Source organism: Carassius gibelio, chromosome B13, assembly GCF_023724105.1.
Source record: "Carassius gibelio isolate Cgi1373 ecotype wild population from Czech Republic chromosome B13, carGib1.2-hapl.c, whole genome shotgun sequence".
NCBI lineage: Eukaryota > Metazoa > Chordata > Actinopteri > Cypriniformes > Cyprinidae > Carassius > Carassius gibelio.
The window spans coordinates 11144339-11165963 of NC_068408.1; the positions used below are offsets into that span (position 1 = coordinate 11144339).

Consider the following 21625-nt stretch of genomic DNA (forward strand, 5'->3'; position numbering starts at 1 on the left):
ACCAACACTGACACACAGAAAAAAAAAAGTTTATTTAACTGAAAAAGCATTACAAAAATTATCACAAAAAAAAAAAATCTGTACACCTATTAAAGCTTATGTCACTCTTCAACATAAACTCCAGGGTATTCTGAGTGGAGTCCTTCACAGGAATCTTTCCTATGCATCCAAACACTCAAAGCCTCTCCCTTTGCTTGTCAATGAGTCTTTAGGAAGACTGATGAACGGATGGAGTGGCAGTGGTTGTAGTTCTATAATATCATGAGGGGAAGAGGCCACTGAAAGCATCTTGGATGGCACGATGGCATGCCAGTCCTGATGAATAACCACCAGCCTGATCCTGCGGAGACGCTGTGCGCACATGATTCAGATACCTGGACATGAGAGAAGATGATTAGGTGTAACAGTGAATTGCTTAACAGTGGTTTGCAAACCCACAATTCTGGTTTTGAGTATAATGGGTTTAATCCTCTAGAGGGAGCAGCTCTGTTGTTTTACATGCATGAGTCCACGGATTTCACAATGACAAGAACAAATTTGTTTAATTTAAAAAAAGAAATAAAATCTATCAAACAAAAATGTGTCAGCTGTTCTTTTACTGTTTCAAAATATAATGTTATATAGCATACAATATTGGGCAAAAGTTTGAAGTCAGTAAGATTTTTTTAAAATGTTTTTGAAAAATGTCTTATGCTCAGCAAGGCAATATTGATCAAAAATATTGTGAAATATAATTTAAAATTACTTTTTGTATTTTGAAATGTTACTTATTTCTATGATGGCTCAATTTTCAGCAGCCATTACTTCAGTCTTCAGTGTCACAAGGTCCTTCAGAAATCATTATAATATGCAGATTCTTATTACCAGTACTGAAAATTACAGTACTGCTTAATATTTTTGTGCAAAACAATGATTTTTCATTTGAAACATCTTTTGTAACATTATAAATACTGTAATGTTCAATCATCTAAATACAATGTAATGTAAGATCTCACACTAGCCCAGCACCACAAAACTCTCCAGCAGCTGGAGTCCACAGCGGCCATTCATTATGAGAGAACTGAAAATTACTTGTAATATGATACTACAGAGAGAAGGAGAGAAAATGGAAAGAGAGAGAGGGAAGAGGAGGAGAGTGATAGAGTGGGTCAGGTATCATCAGAAACACTTAAGCTCCTCTCAGCTTCACACACTTTCTAAACAAACAGAGATTACTGAAGCGCTGGACCATGAGCTAATGCACACTGAATGCTGCTTCAGTTCTCCATCATTAATCCACAAACCACACATATCATTCCACTAAGTAAATCACTGTTAGCACTTTTTAAATCGGTCATATGATGTTATTTACATTTTTCCTTTCTCTTAGGAGTGTTACAAGCTGTTGGTGCAAAATATAAAGAAGAGCTGTATAGTTGCAAAGAATAAAGTCTAAAATTCAGAGAGATATTCTTTATAAAAGTTAAGAGTCAACCACGCCCTCCTAAACAGCTCATTCTAACATGCCCCCACATGTCTACATCACAATGTGGGAAGATTTGCATAAAGCTGCCCAAATGTTCATGCAAAGAGAGGCGGTGTAGCTTTGATTCTCGCGGTTGCCGCTGCCGCCATGTTGTGGAGACGCTGTGTGTTTCATTGTAAAAGCGAAGCTACTTTGTTTGGCCTTCCAAAAGAGGACACAACTAGAAACAAGTTGTATTTACAACACTGTTCTGGAACAGTTCAACCCAAATATTCAGATGTGTGTAGCGCATTTTGCGGAGGACAAGGACTGTCTCCTGTTAGAGTAGCCTACAATTCCAGTGTCTGTTTCTATAAAGTGGTGCAATTCCAACTTTGCAAGGACAGTCTCATGTGGTCAAACTAATTGCAAATTATAAATAAATTGTATATTATAAACTGTATATTTTACATATATTGTTTTGGTAAATTATGTTCCATAAATTGCAGGGCTTATAATTTTGGTTGTGGTTGTGTAAAAATGACCCCAATATATTTTTGAAAGAAGTCTCCAAAAATACAGTAAATTTTGTAAAATATTGTAATAATTTTAAATAAATTTTAAAATTACTGTTTCTGTTTTAATATACTTTGAAACTTAATTTATTCATGTGATGGCACAGCTGAATTTTCAGTCTTCAGTGTCAGATGTTCCTTCAATTCAATATTCTAATATGCTGATTTTGTGCTTTCACCAAATAAGACATTTTTTTTTATTATCAACGTTGAAAACAGTTGTGCAACTTAATATCTTTGTTGAAACTATGCTAAATAATGCTACATTTTGTCAGGATTCTGAAAGTGAAAGAATTTATTTTAAGTAAAAATCTTTTGTAATAACAAATGGGACTGTATATTTCTCACAAACTAAATTACATTTTTTGTATAAAAAAAATTAGAAAAAAAAAAGTTAAAATAAATTACTAATTATACTAGCGATTATTACTAACGATTAATCGTGATTAATCCAAAATTAAAGTGTGGTGATGATGGTGTGTGTATGTGTGTGTGTTCTCCGTCAGAGGGATCTGCGTGTCTTGCCAATCTTTAATGCCTAATATAAGTTGAGAAAGACTTTCCTAGCACAGGAATCAGCACAGAAATGTTCCCTTAGAAAAGCAGAGAAAACTCTCTAGCAGCTGCTGGACAATCTGTCATTTTTACAGGGTCAGTGTCACACACACATTCCTCAAACAGATCTGGTTGCCCACACTGCTATGTCAGTAGCACATATATCAAACTACAACTCATCCATGACACAAATATCCTCATCAGAGTTCAGAGAGCAAACTCATCTACGCAGGAGCCAAGAGACGACCTGGGTCATTAAAACCTACTGGTCCGAAATTGTAGCTGTTTACAGAGGCAGCGTGTATCTGTAATGCATGAAGACGTGTAGCATGGTTTATGCTTTAAAGAGATACGCAACAAACGATTCTGAATGAGGTGAACAAAAACACACACCCATATACATCTGGGTGATCATGTGTGAAGATTCCTTGCTCAAAGGAAAAGCCACATCATTGTAAAATGCAAAATTCAATCAAATATGTGGACTGAGAGAGAGAGAGAGCGAAAAGGTGAACAAGTTTAGTTTGTCCATTTTTCCACAATGCACCCTAGGGGTATGTTTTAGAAGTTCAGCCCTCTCTTGCTACCTCTTACACACAGAAACAGGGGCCATTTGCAAGCCAAATTTACTCTTAAAGCCAAGGCCAGAATCTTTGTTTTAGGCCTGTTTGCATATGCAAATATCAAATCTCAAAATGCAGTTTCCAAAAAAATAAATTAAAAAAAAGCCATACAGCCAAGAAGAGATGCAGTTTCCAAAAAAAGAAAGCCTTATAGACAAGAAGAGATGGAGGAATGGATGGAAAACGTGTCTGCAGGCATTGACCCTTCTAGACTAGGTCTGGTCCCTAGTGCTGATTGGTAAAAATTGGTTAAATTCAGCTGTGCTGCAAAACACTAAACATGTGAAACACCTTTTTTAGTTGTTTAAAGCTTACTTAAATAAAGTAAATATGTCAGGAAGAGCTTCTAGAATTATGACACTTGATGAATTACTCTAATAAAATTGTCAAATGAAATTCTGTGTGCTTTATATTTTCATTGTCAAGTAGTAGATGTTAGGTTTTAACTATTTGCCTTGGGCATGGTTATATTCACAATACCTCTTGTTCTTTATTACCTAAATAAACAACAATCAACCAGATTTATGTCGAAAAACATAATAAAGCTACTGACCCTGTTCACACATGTGCCCTCTTCTGACCTGCTGATGGATTACTTCCTGTCTAGCACAAGATGACTTCATGTATGGCGAAGTGTGTTGCTGTAGAAGTAGTAGTAGTCTAAACATTGGCATGGAAATGAATGACAAGTCCTTGGCAATTGCCCCACGTAACCTAAAGAAGATATTCAGGAACTTGTGAAAACTTTTCATTTATATTTAAACGAAAATAAATTCTGCATAACATTTTTAAATAATGCAAAATAGAAGCATTTTCACTAGCATGTTTCAGAGAGTTTAGGACACAGGCTGGAGTAATGGCTGCTGACAAAACAGCTTTGCTATCAAAGAAATAGGTGAGATTTTATATATATATTATTATTAAAACGGTTATTTAATTTTTTTCATAATATTACCATTTACTTTTTCATCTAATAAATGCCTTGGTTAGCACTAGAGACTTCTTTTAAAACATTTTACTGAACCCAAACAAACACAGACTCGCATACAAGCTGTGTCCTGTCCAATAACAAATGCCTCTTAAACTAATTACCTTATCCAACTCTCTGCAGACACGTCTCAAAACTCACCAGAGACATCACTCATCACTGACTGAATATGTGTTTGTGTGTCCTGAGATGGTTTGATGGGAAGATTACTGATCCATGAAGGGAGACTTGTAAAGCCAAAACTTGAAATATATTTCTATGCAATATTGTAAGAGAAGATGAACATATTAAGGCATATAGTTACCCCCCACCCCCAACAACAACAAAAAAAACCTCTATTCAAACAATATGCACACATTACACACATGCAGCTGACCACACTTGAAGACATTTTGTGTGAAAGAAAGAAAACTTCAACCCAATCACCTCTTTTCAAGACGCAATCGCACACAGCTGTCTTTAATAAAATGCCCCACCCAATCTGTATTTATACAGGTACAGAACGGGGGGCACAAAGGACGGGGTTCGCCCCGAGGGTGAGGAGGAAGTGAATACATACATGACCCTCCAAAAACACAAACCAGTCCAACATAAATCTCCACTAACTCACTGTCAAAATACACTAAGACAAATAGCAAAAAACAATCTGTCTCTCTGTCAACCTCACACACACAGACACACACACACATACACACAAACACTCAGAGACTTGTCTGCTCTCGACTTCAAAAGACTGAATCTAGAAAGAAAAAAAAGAAGATTTCAGAACGTAAGAGAAAAAGAAACAAAGAGAGTGATCCACCCTATCGTCTCTTTTCATAACCCTCGCTCTTTTTCTTCTCCTGTCCTCTGCTTTTCAGCTTAAACCACATCACAAGATCCTCTGCTGAAGATTCCAGTGTGTATCTATCTATGTGGTGGGGGGGGGGGGGGGTCAATACAAGTTTAGCTCTATCAACAGCATCTGTGACCAAAACACACTTACAATGGATGTCACGGTTTACTTAAGCTTAATTTGCATTTAAAGGTGAACAATTATATTTTTCAACATAAAAATTCTTTCAGATAGTGCACACAAAGATTTACATTTTGTCATCAGAATTTCAATTTTGGGTAAACTATCCCTTTAATACAAAAGTCATCACTAGGCTAATATAAGCTGTGTTTTTTTTTTAATAAAGCAGGTTACCTCATAGGAGCATGTTGAGGTTATTAAGAAATTATTATAGCGGTAGGATATAGTAAATAGCATTTGCAGAATAAAGATCATTGCATTAACGAGATACCCTAATATACACAAATTTAGCTTCAAAGACTGTGTGTTTGAGAAGAGTGTGTCTTACAGACAAAGTTAAACTTAAGTCAAGCGTAAAACTGCAAGCATGACAAAAATGTCAGCAGACTTCGCCTTTACCCTGGGAGCAGTGCACCATGGGAAATGTGGTTTATTTGTTTGAATAAGATGTCATTTATATCTGTCAAACACACACTCTCAACAGAAAGGGAACAATAATAATAAAATGTAGTCTTTTTTAAAGGGATACTCCACCCCAAAATGAAAATTTTTCATTAATCACTTACCCCATGTCATTCTAAACTCGTAAAAGCTTAGTTCATCTTCTGAAACACAATTTAAGATATTCTGGATGAAAACCGGCAGGCTTGTGACTTTCCCATTAACTGCCAAGTAACTTACACTGTCAAGGTCCAGAATGTATGAAAGACATCATCAAAATAGTCCATCTGCCATCATTTAACTGAAATGTTATGAAACAAGGAGAATACTTTCTGTACGCAAAGAAAATAAAAATAACAACTTTATTCAACAATTTGTCTCCTCTGTCTCTCTGCATCACTGTAGTGCCTTTTTTGTAAATATCCACGGAACGCAAGTAACTTACGCTCTTCTGTGTCAGCCGTGCTGCACGGGTGCGCCGTTTTCTATCAAATCAAAGCATAAATACACATACAAAACATATCCTTGTGTCACCGCTGACACAATAGTGTACGCAGTTGTAATCGCTATTTTTATTTTCTTTGTGTACCAAAAGTATTCTCATTGCTTCATAATGTTACGGTTGAACCATTGATGGGAGATGGACTATTTATGACGATGCTCTTCATACTTTTCTGGACTGTGACAGTGTAACTTACATGGCAGTCAATGGGACAGTCACAAGCCTGCTGGTTTTCATCCAAAATATCTTAAATTGTGTTCCGAAGATGAACAAAGCTTTGACGGATTTGGAACGACATGGTAAATGAGCAATGACAAAATTTTCAGTTTGGGATGGAGTAACCCTGCCTATTAACTTACTGGCATACTAATGTAATGTAATGTAATATAATATAATACAAGTAACACTTCACAATAAGGTCTCATTTGTTAACATTAATACATTAGTTAACATGAATCAACAATAAGCTATGCATTTTTACAGTATTGTATTAACCTTTGTTAAAATGGATTAATAAATAAAAAAAGGTAACTAGGTGTTGCTAGCATAAATGCTACTGGTTTGTTAGTACTTATAAAGCACATATTAATGACTCATATTGCATGACCATATATTTACTATATGTTTACAGCTATTAAATATCAACAAATTATGAGTTTATTGAGGCCAACATCAAAGCTAAAAGTTAGTTTATAGTGAGAATTGGTCCCCAAAATAAAGTGAGACCAAAATAAAATTTTCATTGTTAGTCCATGTTAACTAATGCAGTTTAGTGATGTTAACCAATGAAACCTTTTTGTTAAGTGTTACCATTATAGAATTCGCATTAGCAAAATGCAACAGATTCTTACCCTAATCGGCCCAATTGATCCAGTTCTGGAACGGGCGGCCCATATGTGTCAATGCACAGAGGCTGATAGACGTACAACACCTCCTCTACGCGAGACACGGAAGCAAAAGAAACAGTCTGACCCTGAAGGAAAGAGACAGAGAAAGACACATTTTTGCACTGTTTTGGCAATAAAAATGCACATTTTTTGTCATGGCATGAATAATAAAAAACAATAACACTACTAAACAAAAAAATTAGACAAGCTTTAGATAGACAGACTGCCCAATTGTTTCAAACCCTGCCCATGAATACAGACAAAGATTGACGGCCAAAAATAATTTATGATTGTTTATGTGTTCTGATTGGCTAAAAAGGCATGGACACATGTTTTACAAAGTATGGCTGTCACAGAAACAAATGTGATTTCTAAGCACAACCATTTATGTACCAAGCAGGTACATATACCTATAAAATATATTACTTTCGTTAGATTTTCATAGATTTTAAAATATTCTTTTATTTTACCATATTTTATTTAATACCATTTGATGTGATAGTTAAAACACACACTCATTGAGTTTAAAATTAAACACAATGCAGATGACCTCATTTTAACAACACTAACACACATTCTGTCTGAGATGAAGTAACACACACACAAATGCATGGATGCCAACAAACACACACATCCCTCTATGTATTCAGATGCAAGCTGGGGATCTTAAGATGTATGACAACATCACTCACTGCCAACATACACACACACACAAAGGCAACACACACAAGGGAGACTGAACTTGCTGGAGACAGAGAGAAACCACAGCATGGAGGGAGTGTAGTGTGTGTGTGTGTGTGTGGAGAGGGAATTTCCATGGGAGAGCTTTTCATTATTTAAGTTTGAAAGTACTGCATGCATTTATATGGCAACAAAACAGCAAAGTAAAATTGCCACACAAAACGGGGAGAAAATAACAGTGATGCAAGTAACTATAGAGTGAAAAAGTAGGCAATGGTGGGTGAATTTGGCAAAAAAATTATTGGGCATAATGTACGTATTATGAATACGTAGTATTTACCCTACCATACATTTTGAGGTCTATCAGGGACAATAGGGAGATCTATCAGGGACAATAAAGGGACAGAAAAGACATTCATAATATTACAAAAACTTTCTATTTTAAATAAATTCTGTTCTTTTTAAATTTTATGCATCAAAGAATCCTGAAGAAAAACACACACAAAATGCATCACAACCATTTCCCACATTTAATAATAATAAGAAACATTTTTGGAGCATCATATCATCATAGGTTTTTAAAACGAATATTGTTGCAGTAGATTTCTTTAATAAAGTTACCTGGCTGATTTGATTTATTCACTAAAAACTATTTTTCCTCACATTGAACCCAGCAAACAATCCACACACACACACACACACACACACATTTGCAGGTTCATAAAAAGCGGATGCAGCACTCCAATTCTACAAATTAAACACTTTAACTTTCTACATACAAACCAAATGTTTGTGGTTAATAATGAATTCAAAATAACAAAAATAAATTCACTTGTCCACCCAGCCCGATCATTTCCAAACTCACGTCTCACACATAAACACAATCTGTCTAGAGATTTCCATGTCAACACATATAAACCATCCAATCATAGATTACCCTGTCAACAGCCGAAAACCAGTGGAAAACTCTTCAGAACTCCCAACTGTTTCAAACACACACTCCACGGTAAACCACTACCGCCATCTTTACCAACTCAAAATGAACATCTGCGCTCAGCATTAATTTGTGGTGTTTTATATGTGTGTATAGAGAAATGCTGCTGATTCTGAGTATGCTGAGTGACTATAGATACATATTCACTCCCCTGCGCCCTTAAAACAGAGCTGCTGGCTCGATCCATCTTCATTACTGTGCGGGGGTGGAGAGGAAAGGAAATCCCTGAGCTGAAACACCCCTCTGGTTGTCTGTGCATTCAGAGTTTCACTCCAAGCAGTTACACACAGTTGAACAGGGCCTTGTGTTTAAATCAATCATATATCTGCTGCGTTTCGACATTCAGTGCCGTCCAGCGCTTTAACCTCACTCCTGCCTGGGCAGTGAATCAGTACATATGTTTGACATTAACACATAGTAAACATGTTTTTACGAGGTGGACTTGAATTTTACATTTTTAAAACAAACCATCTCCCCAGGTTCTGCATTTTAGACTTCTGTCTTGGGAGGCGAAGAACATTTTGACTGGCACAGGAAAGGCTCTACGATGCAACGGCTCATTTGTTTGTTCATTCTGTGGCTGTGATAATTTTCCTCACCAAACCAGCAAATGCCAGTTATTATTTCTGAGGTGTTTTGGTATTGTTTCTTGCCAGCATTCAGCTACAAGTATCAGCCAGAATGTGGGACAGGATTTGGGAAATTCTGTTGTAAACTATGCCTTCTCAAATTTGGTTTTGGGAAGGAGACCAAAAGAAGGCTGTTTCTCCAAAACAGACAATCAAATCCTAAAGTGAACTGTATAAACGTCTGTAGCATTTTATTCAAACCAAAGTTTCTTGCAACAAAAACAGTCAAAGTTTAGTTTTACTGTCATTAAGTTAACTAAATAAAAACAGGCTGTTTTTGCTACTGTACCTTTAAGAGTTTATGTAAATAACTAATATGATTAGTCTCTTTGTACCAGCATAGTCCACACTGTCGGTCACCAAGGCAGACCAAGCTAACCATAGACTATAAAGCTTATTCTGCCAAGAACCACTCATTTACACATTAAAGGAACACTCCAATATTTTTTAAATTAGGCTCATTTTCCAACTCCCCCAGAGTTAAACAGTTGAGTTTTACCGTTTTTGAATCCATTCAGCTGATCTCCATGTCTGGTGGTAGCACTTTTAGCTTAGCTTAGCATAGATCATTGAATCGGATTAGACCATTAGCATCTCGCTCGAAAATGACCAAAGAGTTTCAATATTTTTCCTATTTAAAACTTGACTCTTCTCTCATTGTGTACTAAAACAGACGGAAAATGAAAAGCTGCGATTTGGGACTATAGTTGGGACTATTTTCAGGCACTGCATAATATCACTTTCCCATTGGACTGATAGAAAATTGTGCACAAATTGCATAAAGTCAGCCAATCTGTTTCACTTTGGCTTTTAGAATTTGATTTAAAGAGTTATTATAATATTCTCATAATTTATCACAATTCAAGTTTACATTCATGTGTTTGAAAAAAAAAAGAAAGATAATAGCAACAGGGCTGGGAATTGACATAGACATCCAGGTTTGTTTTTACTATTATATTAGCTGCTGATTTTCTGTGTATTGCAATTTTATATTTTACGCATTTAACATTTTGACTCTCAATGTCCAATATATAAATGTTTAATTTAATAATCTAAATAAAATTAAATAAATCATCAATAAGGAAGTAATTATAAAAGCTGTGCGTAAATTAATTTTCAGAAAGTTATGATTTCAGTTTACATCTTGATTTGATCTATATTTTAGCATTTTTATTTGAGATTAGAGTCAGATTATTTTATATATGTGAGCCTGTACCACAAGACCCGTTTTAAGTGTGAATTTTTCAATATTAAGATATATTAATCATATGAAAGCTGAATAAATAAGCATTCCAAAATCTCCTTTAAATTTGTCCGAATGAAGTCCTTTGCAATTCATATATATATATTTACGGTTGGAAATTTCAAAATATCTTCATGGAACATGATCTTTACTTAATATTAAAATTATTTTAAGCATAAAGAAAAATCTTTAATTTTGACCCATACAATTTATTTTTGGCTATTGCTACAATACTCCCCATGCAAGTTAAGACTGTTTTTTTGGTTCAGGGTCACATATTACTATAATTTATTCATTTAAATATTTTAAGTCATCCCAAGACCCCACTGGAAATTTTCCAAGGAATTTTCTCTTGTTGAGAATCATTGCTTTAAAGCTAAATTATACTGTTTTGTTTTTGTTTTTTTTTTTATAACTACTGTTAAATATCTTCAAAGGAGAAATGTCCGTAAAGGTTTTTATAGAATGCCTATTGAGAAATCTTCATTAAACAATGCATGTTCCAAGTAAATGTATTTTTTTGGTCAAAAGGAACGTGAGAGAACAGCAAAAGGTTTCTGTTTCACATGGGATGAGGCAGGGAGAGCGCGTTGGGACTCTGACTATGCAAGTCTTCAGGACGCTCCAAGGTCAACAAATATAAACTGTCTATCAGCACCTCTGCTGACCTTCACACACACAAACACATTCACCTCAGATCAGCACATTTGAAAATGATCACACACTCACACTGCTTTGCATGGGGCAGAAGAGAAAAATTTCACAAAAACACACAGATATTACCGCAAATATAATTTACTCATCAACACATTATCATAAATATCTTGTCCTATTCACAGAAAAATGATCATCAGTCGCTGAATTCACACTGAGAAAGTGTCCTGAATTTACCGTGTAACACTAGTGAACACACATACAGGTTCAGTGGGGATGAAGTGAGCTTTGTGGACCCTCCAGCTGGCATTAACTGAGCTCAAGTAACAAGTGTGAGAGCCAATGCCCTCTCCATGCCCTGTAACACACACTATTTTGATCTCCAAGCCTGTACTGGCTCTGTCCACATGTATGCAGACCGAGAATTATTTTGCCTGCAAAAAGTCAGACGAACACACACACTGCTTAACTTAAACATCTGTGCGTTAAATATAACCATATACGCGTGCTTCCTGCCTAGTAGTCTAAAGCCATCTGACGAGCTGACGAACACTTTTGTTTTTCCCGGTACTATCCTCCATGTGCCAAAATCCATGCCAACATACACACCACTCATCTCTTCATGCCAACCACAAGACACGTTTGTGGAAACTTATGCACTTGGATACACACACACCCAAACAAAGACAATTGTGCACACCGTTTCTGTTTTTATTCTCAAACGGCAGTTTTTGAGATGTATTGCCCTCCCCTCCTCGTTTGCATACACATTCATGACATGTTGGTTCAGGTCTGTGTCCTCTGCAGTGACCGCTGAAAGGATTTCTTTTTTTTTAAAGAACAAACCTGTCTTACCTGCTTTACAACACGGACGCACCACAAAATGATATAAACACACACACACTCCCACGTCATACTCAAACATTGGCTAATACAAGCATGCTGGTGTGTACGCAAAAGCTTGTGTATCTGTGTGTACGCAAAAGCTTGTCCACATAGTGTGCTGAATATTACACAGCCAACATGCTCATAAACATGAAAAAAACATCTATATCTATATATATATATATATATATATATATATATATATATATATATATATATATATATATATATATATCGTAATTCCTCAAATAAAAACCGGTAGTCAAATAAACAGGCCTCTTATAGTGATCGGGGCCTGGTCAACACGGACAAATAAATACTGGTCTTAGGGGGCAGGGGGAAAATTTGTGCAGCAGAGCCAGATAATGAATGTACACAACCACTGCTGGAGCGTTTTTCGTTCTCGAGTCAAGAACCAGTTGCATCGGTTTTCGGATCACCAGTACACTGAACCGAGAACCGTTTCTGTCGGACGTGTCCGATTCGAGAACCTGCGCATGTGTGATTCAGCATGAACCAGACTGACACAGAGCACGTCTGAACCGAAATGATTCTTTTGGTGATTGATTCGGAACTGATTCTGTGCTAATATTATGATCTCTGTCCACTGGAATGCTTTGCTTTTAATTTAAAACAGGTTATTTAAAACAATTACTTATCAAACAGATGGAATTAGAAATAAAGGCCTGCCTCTAATAAAAGCCTGTTACCTTCTGCAGTTTAAGTAAATAAAGGCCCCGGCTTTTATTTGAGGAATTACGGTATATATATATATATCTATATAAATGCAGAAGAATAAATAATAAAAAAAATGAATGAATTTAATTATGACTAATCATTAACACTCATTCTTTACTATTTCTCAGCTAATCCTGAAATTGATTTGATTAATTATAAATTAACATGATTACAAATTTTATTCACTATGACCTTAACAAATTATGTGTGCATGTAAGTTGTTCCCTCACCATCATTATTCCAGTAGAGAAGATGTTTGCTGGCTTGACATTTTGCTTTTGTTTTTCTATCTGTGTCTCCAGTTGAACAGCTCGATCTTTATGTTGGGCCAACAGCACAGCAGCTGGTAACTTGGAAATTTCCTGCAAACACAAACACAACATTGCGGAAATGCTTTTATTTTAAACATTTTTTAACTTTAATTGACAGTGAGGAGAGGACCGTGATGGACAGAAAGGGAAGATCAGGAAATAACACAAGTTGCAATTTTTGTTGAAGCAACACAACTCACTAACTACTAGGCCACAACTCCAACCAGATAATGGTATTGTTTTATATAGTGTGTGTGAAGTAAATGAAATACAGACTATGGACAAAAAAGACAAAGTATAAAGTCAAATACACATGCTAAAGTAGAAAGGCAATCATTCATCAACCCATGGACCAAATCAACACTTAAGTGTACCAGTTCATCCAGCAGGGCCTGTTTGTTTTTCCTCTTGGCCTGTAGTTGTCTCTGTTCCTCCTGAAGGGTCTCCAGTCTCCTTTGCTCAGAAACCTGCTGCTCCTGTAACAACAGCTCCTCCAACTCCTCCTGCTCACGTGTCTAAGAGAGGCAATATTAAATTAGGGATGGAAAGACCAAATGCAAAATAAATAAAAGCTCTACTGTGTCTTGAGCACATGCACAAATTGTAAAAGCTGTGGCTCCAATAAGATGTAATTCTGATCACTGCTACAATCTGTTTCTGTCCCATCAAAACCATACACACATACTCACTAGTTTGGCTTTGTTTTTCTGTATAATGTCTTTGTTATCCCGCTGGTACTGTTCCATAATCTGCTTGGTCCTTTCGACATCTATGTTATTAGTCAGGTTAAACACTGGACAGAGAAAGAGGTAAATACATTTTTTTTCATTTACAGTTTTTCTCAGTCTATTTGACACTTTACTCCAATGCAATGTATATGTTCTCAAAACAATTAGCACAGCCATCCAAACACAAAATTATTTAACCAAACAGTTCAACTTTACTGCAAAATCAAGCACTGCCATTTTTACTAGTAATGCATTTATTCAAAGTAAATATTAACATCAAATCTATCATTGTGCTCTCTATTGATTATATAACACATTCAGCTGCCAAAGAAAATACATGTTTATTGCCATTCTTCAACAGGGAGTTTTGTTTTTCATATATTGTATATATCTAAACAAATACCAACACCTGCTATCAGCCATGAGAGAAAAAAAACTGCCCCTTTAAACTTAAAATGTGTGTGTGTGTGACTTTTATAGCTGGTGAAAATACTAGTGTTCTAATAATTTTGGCCACCACATGTGTGTTTGCTATAAACATTAATTATCCTGAATTATTGAGAAGTTCATTGCATTTTATCTAGACTACATATTTGCTGCACTTGCATCATAGGAGAATATTTTTTTAAGAAAGGTTTTAAGAAATCCATGCTTGACAAGCTCCTGTCTCAACAACTCCAAATGCCTCTTCCTTTGTGGCTATTGATGTTGTTCTGGATCACCATGTCAACAATGCTCCTGTTCCATTCAAAATAATCTTGATTTTCCACCTGAATTATCTCAAACTTAAATTTTGAAAAATGCTTGGACATGTACAGTAAGTAACAGAGGATGCCCCAGGAGGACTAAAAATCTGTACTAACAACAATCACAGTCCCCTACAGTATACATAGATCCATATGAATGATGACTAGTGTATGATTAAACCCAGTAGTTACAGTATCAGTTTAGGGCCAATCGAAAATATACCATGTTCATTTGATAGAATGACAAATTACTGAGTTTTGTTTGTTGTGTTTGGACAAATGATACATAAATGTTTGTAATTTGTGTAAAACATTTTTTTTTTTAGCTATTTAAAAGTATTTGTTGGTTGTATTAACTATTGTAAAAACATAAGAGAGATTTGTGCATATTGTTTTGAGAAAATTATTTGCATGATTTGTAATTTGTATGAAATGAATGAAAACTGTATTCATACCACTGTGTTACCTGTTTTGAGAACAGTGACCTGAGTTTGAAGAAATGTGTCAAATCGCAAAAAAATTCAATGAATAAATGATATGTATCTCACCAATGTCCTCCACTTGCTCTAGGTAGTCATTATATTCTTTCAGAGAGGAAAAATCAAATTCTCTCTTATTATAGCTGAAAGATGAAAGAAATACATTAAAATACAATAATGAGCCAATAAGACAATTTCGGATGCACATATACAGACTTTTTCTGCCAAATACATACATACATTTTGAGAACTTTCTTGCGGATCTCCACCTCTTTATCGATGGCTGGATCTTCGAAGAGCTGTACGCGGAAATTACTCTTTCTGAGCGGAGTGTTGCACTGCACACAGTTACCTGAGCCACGGACAAACAGCATCTCCACACAGCTCTCACACCTGAAACACACACACATTTTACTCACATTGGCAGAAGGTCTGCTGAATGAGGGTCAAAATAAACAGTAATGAAATGTGAAATCTGCTGGAAAAGCCTTCAGAAGCAATTCCACACAAACACACATTTCAATCATCTCACGGTTTCAGAGGGTAAGATTTGGCCCGCAAAACTTTCCAAACTGAGCCATAACTTAGACTAATGGATAAAACAGAGGCCTGATATGTGTGTGTGTGTGTGTGGTGGTCTTACTCAATCATAATAGAGTGATGACGGGATGCACACATACACATTATGAAATGACAAAGTACAGCGTGTTAAAAACCAATGTTACATCTTGCCCAGGATTTATGCAACTATTAATGCTGAGTTTCAACTAGAGTTTCTTAAAAATACAGTAAACAATCTTTTATTTTCCACTGAGCAGTTCAACTTTCCTTTTCTCTGTCTGTTTTTTTTTCAACCCACTCTTTCTAGAGGTTATTTTGCTCTCTGAAACTATTCAACACGCCAGTTACTGTATATGATACAGTGGACAAACTTTGCTGGTGACAGGAAATTATTGAGGCGTGAAAGAGGGAACATAAAGAGGGTAAAAAAGCTAACAAATCATTTGTTGTAATTTCAAATTGGCTTATGCTCATAAAATACAACTTTCTTTTAGATTTTTACATTTTAGTTTTCTTAATAAAAAAACAATTAAACACCACAAAGGGTTAAGTAAGCTTAATTTTGAATGAAACTAATGCTTTAATTTCACAAGATGGTTTAAACTGAAAAAAATCAAAAGTCTTTTACAGATCAGATATTTCAAATGCTGTTCTTTTGAACTTTATATTTATCAAAAAATCCGGAAAAAAAAAAAGATCACACCATCAACAACATATTATCATCAAAGGATCATGTGACACTGAAGACTGGATTATTGTCTTTGCGATCACAGTAATAAACTACATTTGTGAAATATATTAAAATAGAAAACAGTTTTGTTGTTAATGAGTAACAACATTTCACAATATTACTCTTTAAACCATATTTCTGATCAAATAAATGCTGAGTATCAGAGAACTCTTTTAAAAACATTAAAATAAGGTTTTAGTGACCACAAACCTTTGAACACTAGTGGATATTTTTGGTTTGTGGTGGTGGCAGTGCAAAGCTTCAGGAACGTGTGTACTAACCACTGCACCCTGGATCAGCTGATATCTGGCTTGGGTTTTCTCTGAAGCTTCTCAACTGTTCACTTTAGAAGTTTAGAGGACAGACTTTATTTCTGAACATACACAAGGTGAGTGTGCATGTGTGGGAGGGAAAACGGCAGACCTTTAAAAACTCGAGCACAGACTCTCATGTGAATAAATGCTAGACATTCCCTGCACCTTCCTGCACTCCCGATCCGTGTTTGTCAGCATGTTGAGAGGTTACTACACCCCTCTAACTCAGCACAACTGACCCCATCACGCACACACAAAATCTGCAAACTCCTGCATTTCACACACACATAAGCTACCTGTGTCCCTCTCGTCAACTATCTCTCACACACACCTTCTTGTGCCCTTCCCTATTTACTGCTGCAAGTCATCAGGACACACTCAGCATCAGCCTACAGTCACAAGCACAGTGTGTCTTCAACTACAGATTTTCAACTACAACATTAACAGGTTTTATGTTTTTCAAATGCCTTTTCTATTCAATTTTATTATTTCACCCTAAAATTTAAAAATATTACTTCTATTATTTCTAGACTATTATAAAAACTGTCAATCTAAAAAATAAAAAAAAGAGTGAAAAAATTTACCATTTCAATATCTGTAACTTTTTCACAAATTATGACTATCCTTGTTTGTGGTGTTATTTCAAAACTAACTAAAGTTCAGAGATCTGATTTGAATTTCTTATTCATTTAATCATGTTTTTAAATGTCCAAAAGATTAAGAATAACTGTGCACAATCTGCACATGGCTTGCTTATCAAAAATGATGTGCTGATTCTCAGTACTCTTCACAACACATTCTTTCATTGTGTGAGCCATCCCATGCAAAATGATCATTCAGTTACTTGCAGTAAATTTATCAGACATACATGTATATCCCATAAACATTTATGACAGAATTTTTCTGTTTACACATAATACAACAATGTACTAAATAAACATAAATGTACATATTACAATTGACTTTTCCCAGTAAACCACTACCTGCTATTGAAATCGAAGAAGCTCAGTGTGTTGCACAATAACATTTATCTGAGTGTCATCTCCGAAGGTTGACTGCCATGATGAAAGACATCTACAGTTATTAAACAGTACGGATGACATAATGAAATAAAAACTTGAATTTGGTGGCATTGGCCAATTTACTGATACAATAAATGAAGAATTACTTAAATGTTTTAGCGTAGTAACTACATTTTGCATATAAAGTATGAAGTATTAAACAACTGACAATTGCGGTTTGGAGAATGTTAAGATTGTTTCAAAACTTGAGCGACTGGGAAAAACTGTAAGGTTTTATTTTCACTCCAAAGTCCAAAGGGCCAAAAAAAGCCCATGGCTAAAGAAACACACAAGCAACATTTCCATCTCCACTCCATCATCTGTATTTAATCACAGACTATGGTCATTTATTAGCACTAATGCCTTCGTCCTGATTTTCTGCATACAGATGTAAACTGAACTCTCAAGAAATCACCAGGGGACTGTATGCTGGACTGTCTCCAGCAGTGTGTCATCAGTGTGTAATATATTCATACACTCTGTGAGTCCCAGGTCAGCAGTCCACCATGAGTCCTCATAAGTTCTCTGCAGGTCAAGGGCGTCCTGAACATGAAGAGTCATGTGACTTCAGAGTTCAGACACACTAAAGTCATGGCCAAACGTTTTGGCAGGGACTTAAATTTTGTGTTTAAGCTGTTGTGGCGTTCATTAACATTGTTTCCAGATTATTGTGCAGCGTGATCAGATGCATTTTAAATAATTGCTTAAAGCTTTTTTTGCCAAAAAAATTACTTTTCACAACAAAAAAAAAACAAATATATATATATATATATATATATATATATATATATATATATATATATATATATATATAAAATTTGAACTGATTCCTAAAGCACTGTATTAAATTTCTTCAGTCAAGAGCAGTGAGTGATTTTTCTTTGTGTTAAGGGAATAGTTTACCCAAAAATAAAAATTCTGTCAGCTGTCTGTTAATTCTGTCATAGTGTTTTATTTTTATACCACCATTTACTCACTCAAAAGTGGTTTTAACCCTGAATGAGTTTCTTTCTTCTTCTGAACATAAATGCTATTTTGAGGAAAGTAGAAAACCAAACAGTTGCTGGTCCACAAGTGACTTCCATAGCTACTATCAAATTCAATGTGGACCAGCAACTGTTTGGTTACCCACATTCTTCAAAATATATTCAGCGCAAGAAAGAAATTAATAAAGGTTTGGGACAACGTGACATGGTAAATAATGACAGAAATGAAATTTTTGGGTAATCTATCTCTTGAGAGTAATGACAGTTGACTGGATGTTTAAAAGGCATACTTTAAGACCTGCAAGCATCTAATAAACATGCACGTATAAGTTTTTCTCTTAACTGTACTATCATTTTAGACATAACCAACTTGAGTCTTCATGTAAACTTTGTGTGTTTTGACAAAGTTAGTGCAAAAGAAAACTTAGTTCAATAATCAAGCACTGTTTGACAGGCTTTAGCGTGCGTGTTTTGGGTGTCATATCGCACACCCCTACTACAAAGAATATTGGACCTGAAAGAACCATGGGCAGCAAAGAAGCCACTTCTCTCCAAGAGAAAAGTCATGGACAGACTGAAATTCAGCAGGAAGTAAAAGGATTGGACAGCAGAGGACTGGTGCAAAGTTATTTTTTCTGATGAAGCTCCCTTCCGACTTTTTGGGACATCTGAAAAAATCGATTGTTCAGAGAAAAGAAGAAAAGGTGAACGCTACTATGTGTGCTGTGTTTTCCCAAAAGTGAAGCATCCTGAAACCATTCATGTGTGGGGTTGCTTTTCAACCGAAGGAGTGGACACTCTGATAATTCTGTCCAGAAACACTGATATCAAAATGTCCTGCAAGAGCGACGACTTCCAAAGATTCATGAGCAATTCGGTGATCCATGCATTTTCCAGCATGTGGAGCACCATGTCACAAAGCAAAAGTGCTAAAGATGTTACTCAAAGATCATTATCTAAGATCATTATCTTGCACTGCCAATAATTTTGGCCATGACTGTAGATTACATACTACACCCTCTCTGTGGCTAAGTGTCTACTCTCATGCACCAAATGAACAGCTAATTTGAAGACATGTATTCATCCCTAACACATTTATCATTGTAGTAGTTTCCACCAAAATACCACTGTTACAATTTTTTTTTATTACTACAATAAAACTACCAAACTAAGGTCAGCACACATGAAAAAGTACTATAGTAATTTATAGTGAATACTATAATGTTTTGAACCATATTATAATTATAGTAAATTACTTGTAGTTGCTGTGGTAATATAACAACTATAGTATTGAAAAATTACTTTAACCAATACTGTACTAAGTTTTCTACAACTATATGGTACGTTTTACTACGCTACACTACTGAAGTAAAACTAAAGTATACTACAGTATTTATTACAGTTTATCAGTTCACTATAGTTGATACTACAGTTTGCTGTAGCATTTATTAACCAGTGTTGTAAATACTATAATATATAGTATAATACACTTTAATATAGTATGGTTCAAAAACACTATAGTATTTACTATAAATTACTATAATATTTTTTTTCACGTAGCTGACAGAACTGTCTCTACATCTTAAGCTTATTGGTCATGTATGTATCAAAATATAACTTTGAAGTGTAAATGATTATAAAAGCTCTATAATGTTTGTAAATCACATGCCAATTTATTGTGATTTCATAATAATGGCTAAAAGTACTTTTTATAAGTAGAATTTCAAAACAGAAGTTAGATATCATAAAAATATCAGTTTACTGCACTCACAGATTGAAACACTCGCCTTATTACAGCAAATATACAATATAATAAAACACACAAAAACTTTTAGTCTCGGTCATCACGAATAAAGCCCCAACTCTGGAGGTTTAGGGTCTGCACAGGTTTGAGTAAGAGCTCTGACAGCAGATACTCACAGCGTGTGTCCGCACACATTCACCATCAGCTTCAGAGATGGATTTCTGTATTTGGTCGTCTTGCACCTCGGGCATCCCTGATCATCCATTATTAGTGTTAATGTCTGTTTTAGTCCGCCTGCAAAAGAATAAACAGCAGTCAACACACCCCAGAGCGCATAGGAGTGTTACATTCAAAACCGCCGGGTGGAAACAAATGTCTATTACAACGGTTCCTGTTCCTATTCAAAAACTGCTCGAGTTTGTGAGCTCTGTCCAGCGCTGAGTTTCAGTGATAGATAGATAGATAGATAGATAGATAGATAGATAGATAGATAGATAGATAGATAGATAGATAGATAGATAGATAGATAGATAGATAGATAGATAGATAGATAGATAGATAGATAGATAGATAGATAGATAGATAGATAGATAGATAGATGATAGATAGATAGATAGATAGATAGATAGATACTTTACTTTTGCCATTTGTCGGTCATTAATATATACATTGTATATATATATATATATATATATATATATATATATATATATATATATATATATATATGTGTGTGTGTGTGTGTGTGTGTGTGTGTGTGTGTGTGTGTGTGTGTGTGTGTGTGTGTGTGTATTCAGCCAGAATAAAACATATAAATATATATAGACACTCACAAACATACATGTGGTTGTATTATATAGGCTACCCTAACAATATTTTTTTTACTAAGTTTTTATAAAGTTAGACCAAGAACCTTTCAAACCAAGATTAACGAAGAAACGAAGGCTTGTCGTTTTGTAAATGTCCGTGTCGTTTGAAGTGTTTGTTGTATGAACAGTCTGAGTCTGTTAAGCTCAAAGTAAACACAGCAGCACACAAAAGCCTCGAATGAGATCTCGCGCAGGTGAGCTGCTGGAGCGCGTCACAGATGAGTGACAGCTTCATTTCGGTG

At 35.4% G+C, this 21625-nt stretch overlaps 1 protein-coding gene across 4 annotated transcripts; it reads right to left on the reverse strand.

The window, feature by feature from the left end:
• Window positions 1-13: 13 nt before the first annotated feature.
• Window positions 14-21455, reverse strand: LOC127970218 (CDK-activating kinase assembly factor MAT1). Of its 4 annotated transcripts, XM_052572575.1 has the most exons (10): window positions 21437-21455; window positions 20691-20808; window positions 15359-15511; window positions 15188-15261; window positions 13855-13958; window positions 13540-13680; window positions 13085-13216; window positions 6995-7116; window positions 3751-3911; window positions 14-374 (listed from the first exon to the last, which is right to left on the reverse strand). In XM_052572575.1, exons 2-10 carry the CDS (start codon window positions 20777-20779, stop codon window positions 367-369), a joined length of 984 nt encoding a protein of 327 aa, XP_052428535.1. In that variant the 5' UTR covers window positions 20780-20808; window positions 21437-21455; the 3' UTR covers window positions 14-366. The 4 variants fall into 4 exon arrangements, with proteins under 4 accessions (XP_052428535.1, XP_052428536.1, XP_052428537.1 ...); XM_052572576.1 differs by lacking the exon at window positions 21437-21455 and having other exon boundaries at window positions 13855-13934; window positions 20691-20907; XM_052572577.1 differs by lacking the exons at window positions 3751-3911; window positions 21437-21455 and having other exon boundaries at window positions 20691-20893.
• Between the last annotated feature and the right edge of the window lie 170 nt (window positions 21456-21625).

Coding starts and splice junctions, on each gene's coding strand:
- LOC127970218 (XM_052572575.1), bottom strand. CDS start 20,779: ATGGATGATCAGGGATGCCCGAGGTGCAAGACGACCAAATACAGAAAT. Junction 13,959..15,187: donor AGAGCAAGTGGAGGACATTG/GTGAGATACATA, acceptor TTCTCTGTCCAG/TGTTTAACCTGACTAATAAC. Junction 13,681..13,854: donor AGAAAAACAAAGCCAAACTA/GTGAGTATGTGT, acceptor TGCCTCTCTTAG/ACACGTGAGCAGGAGGAGTT.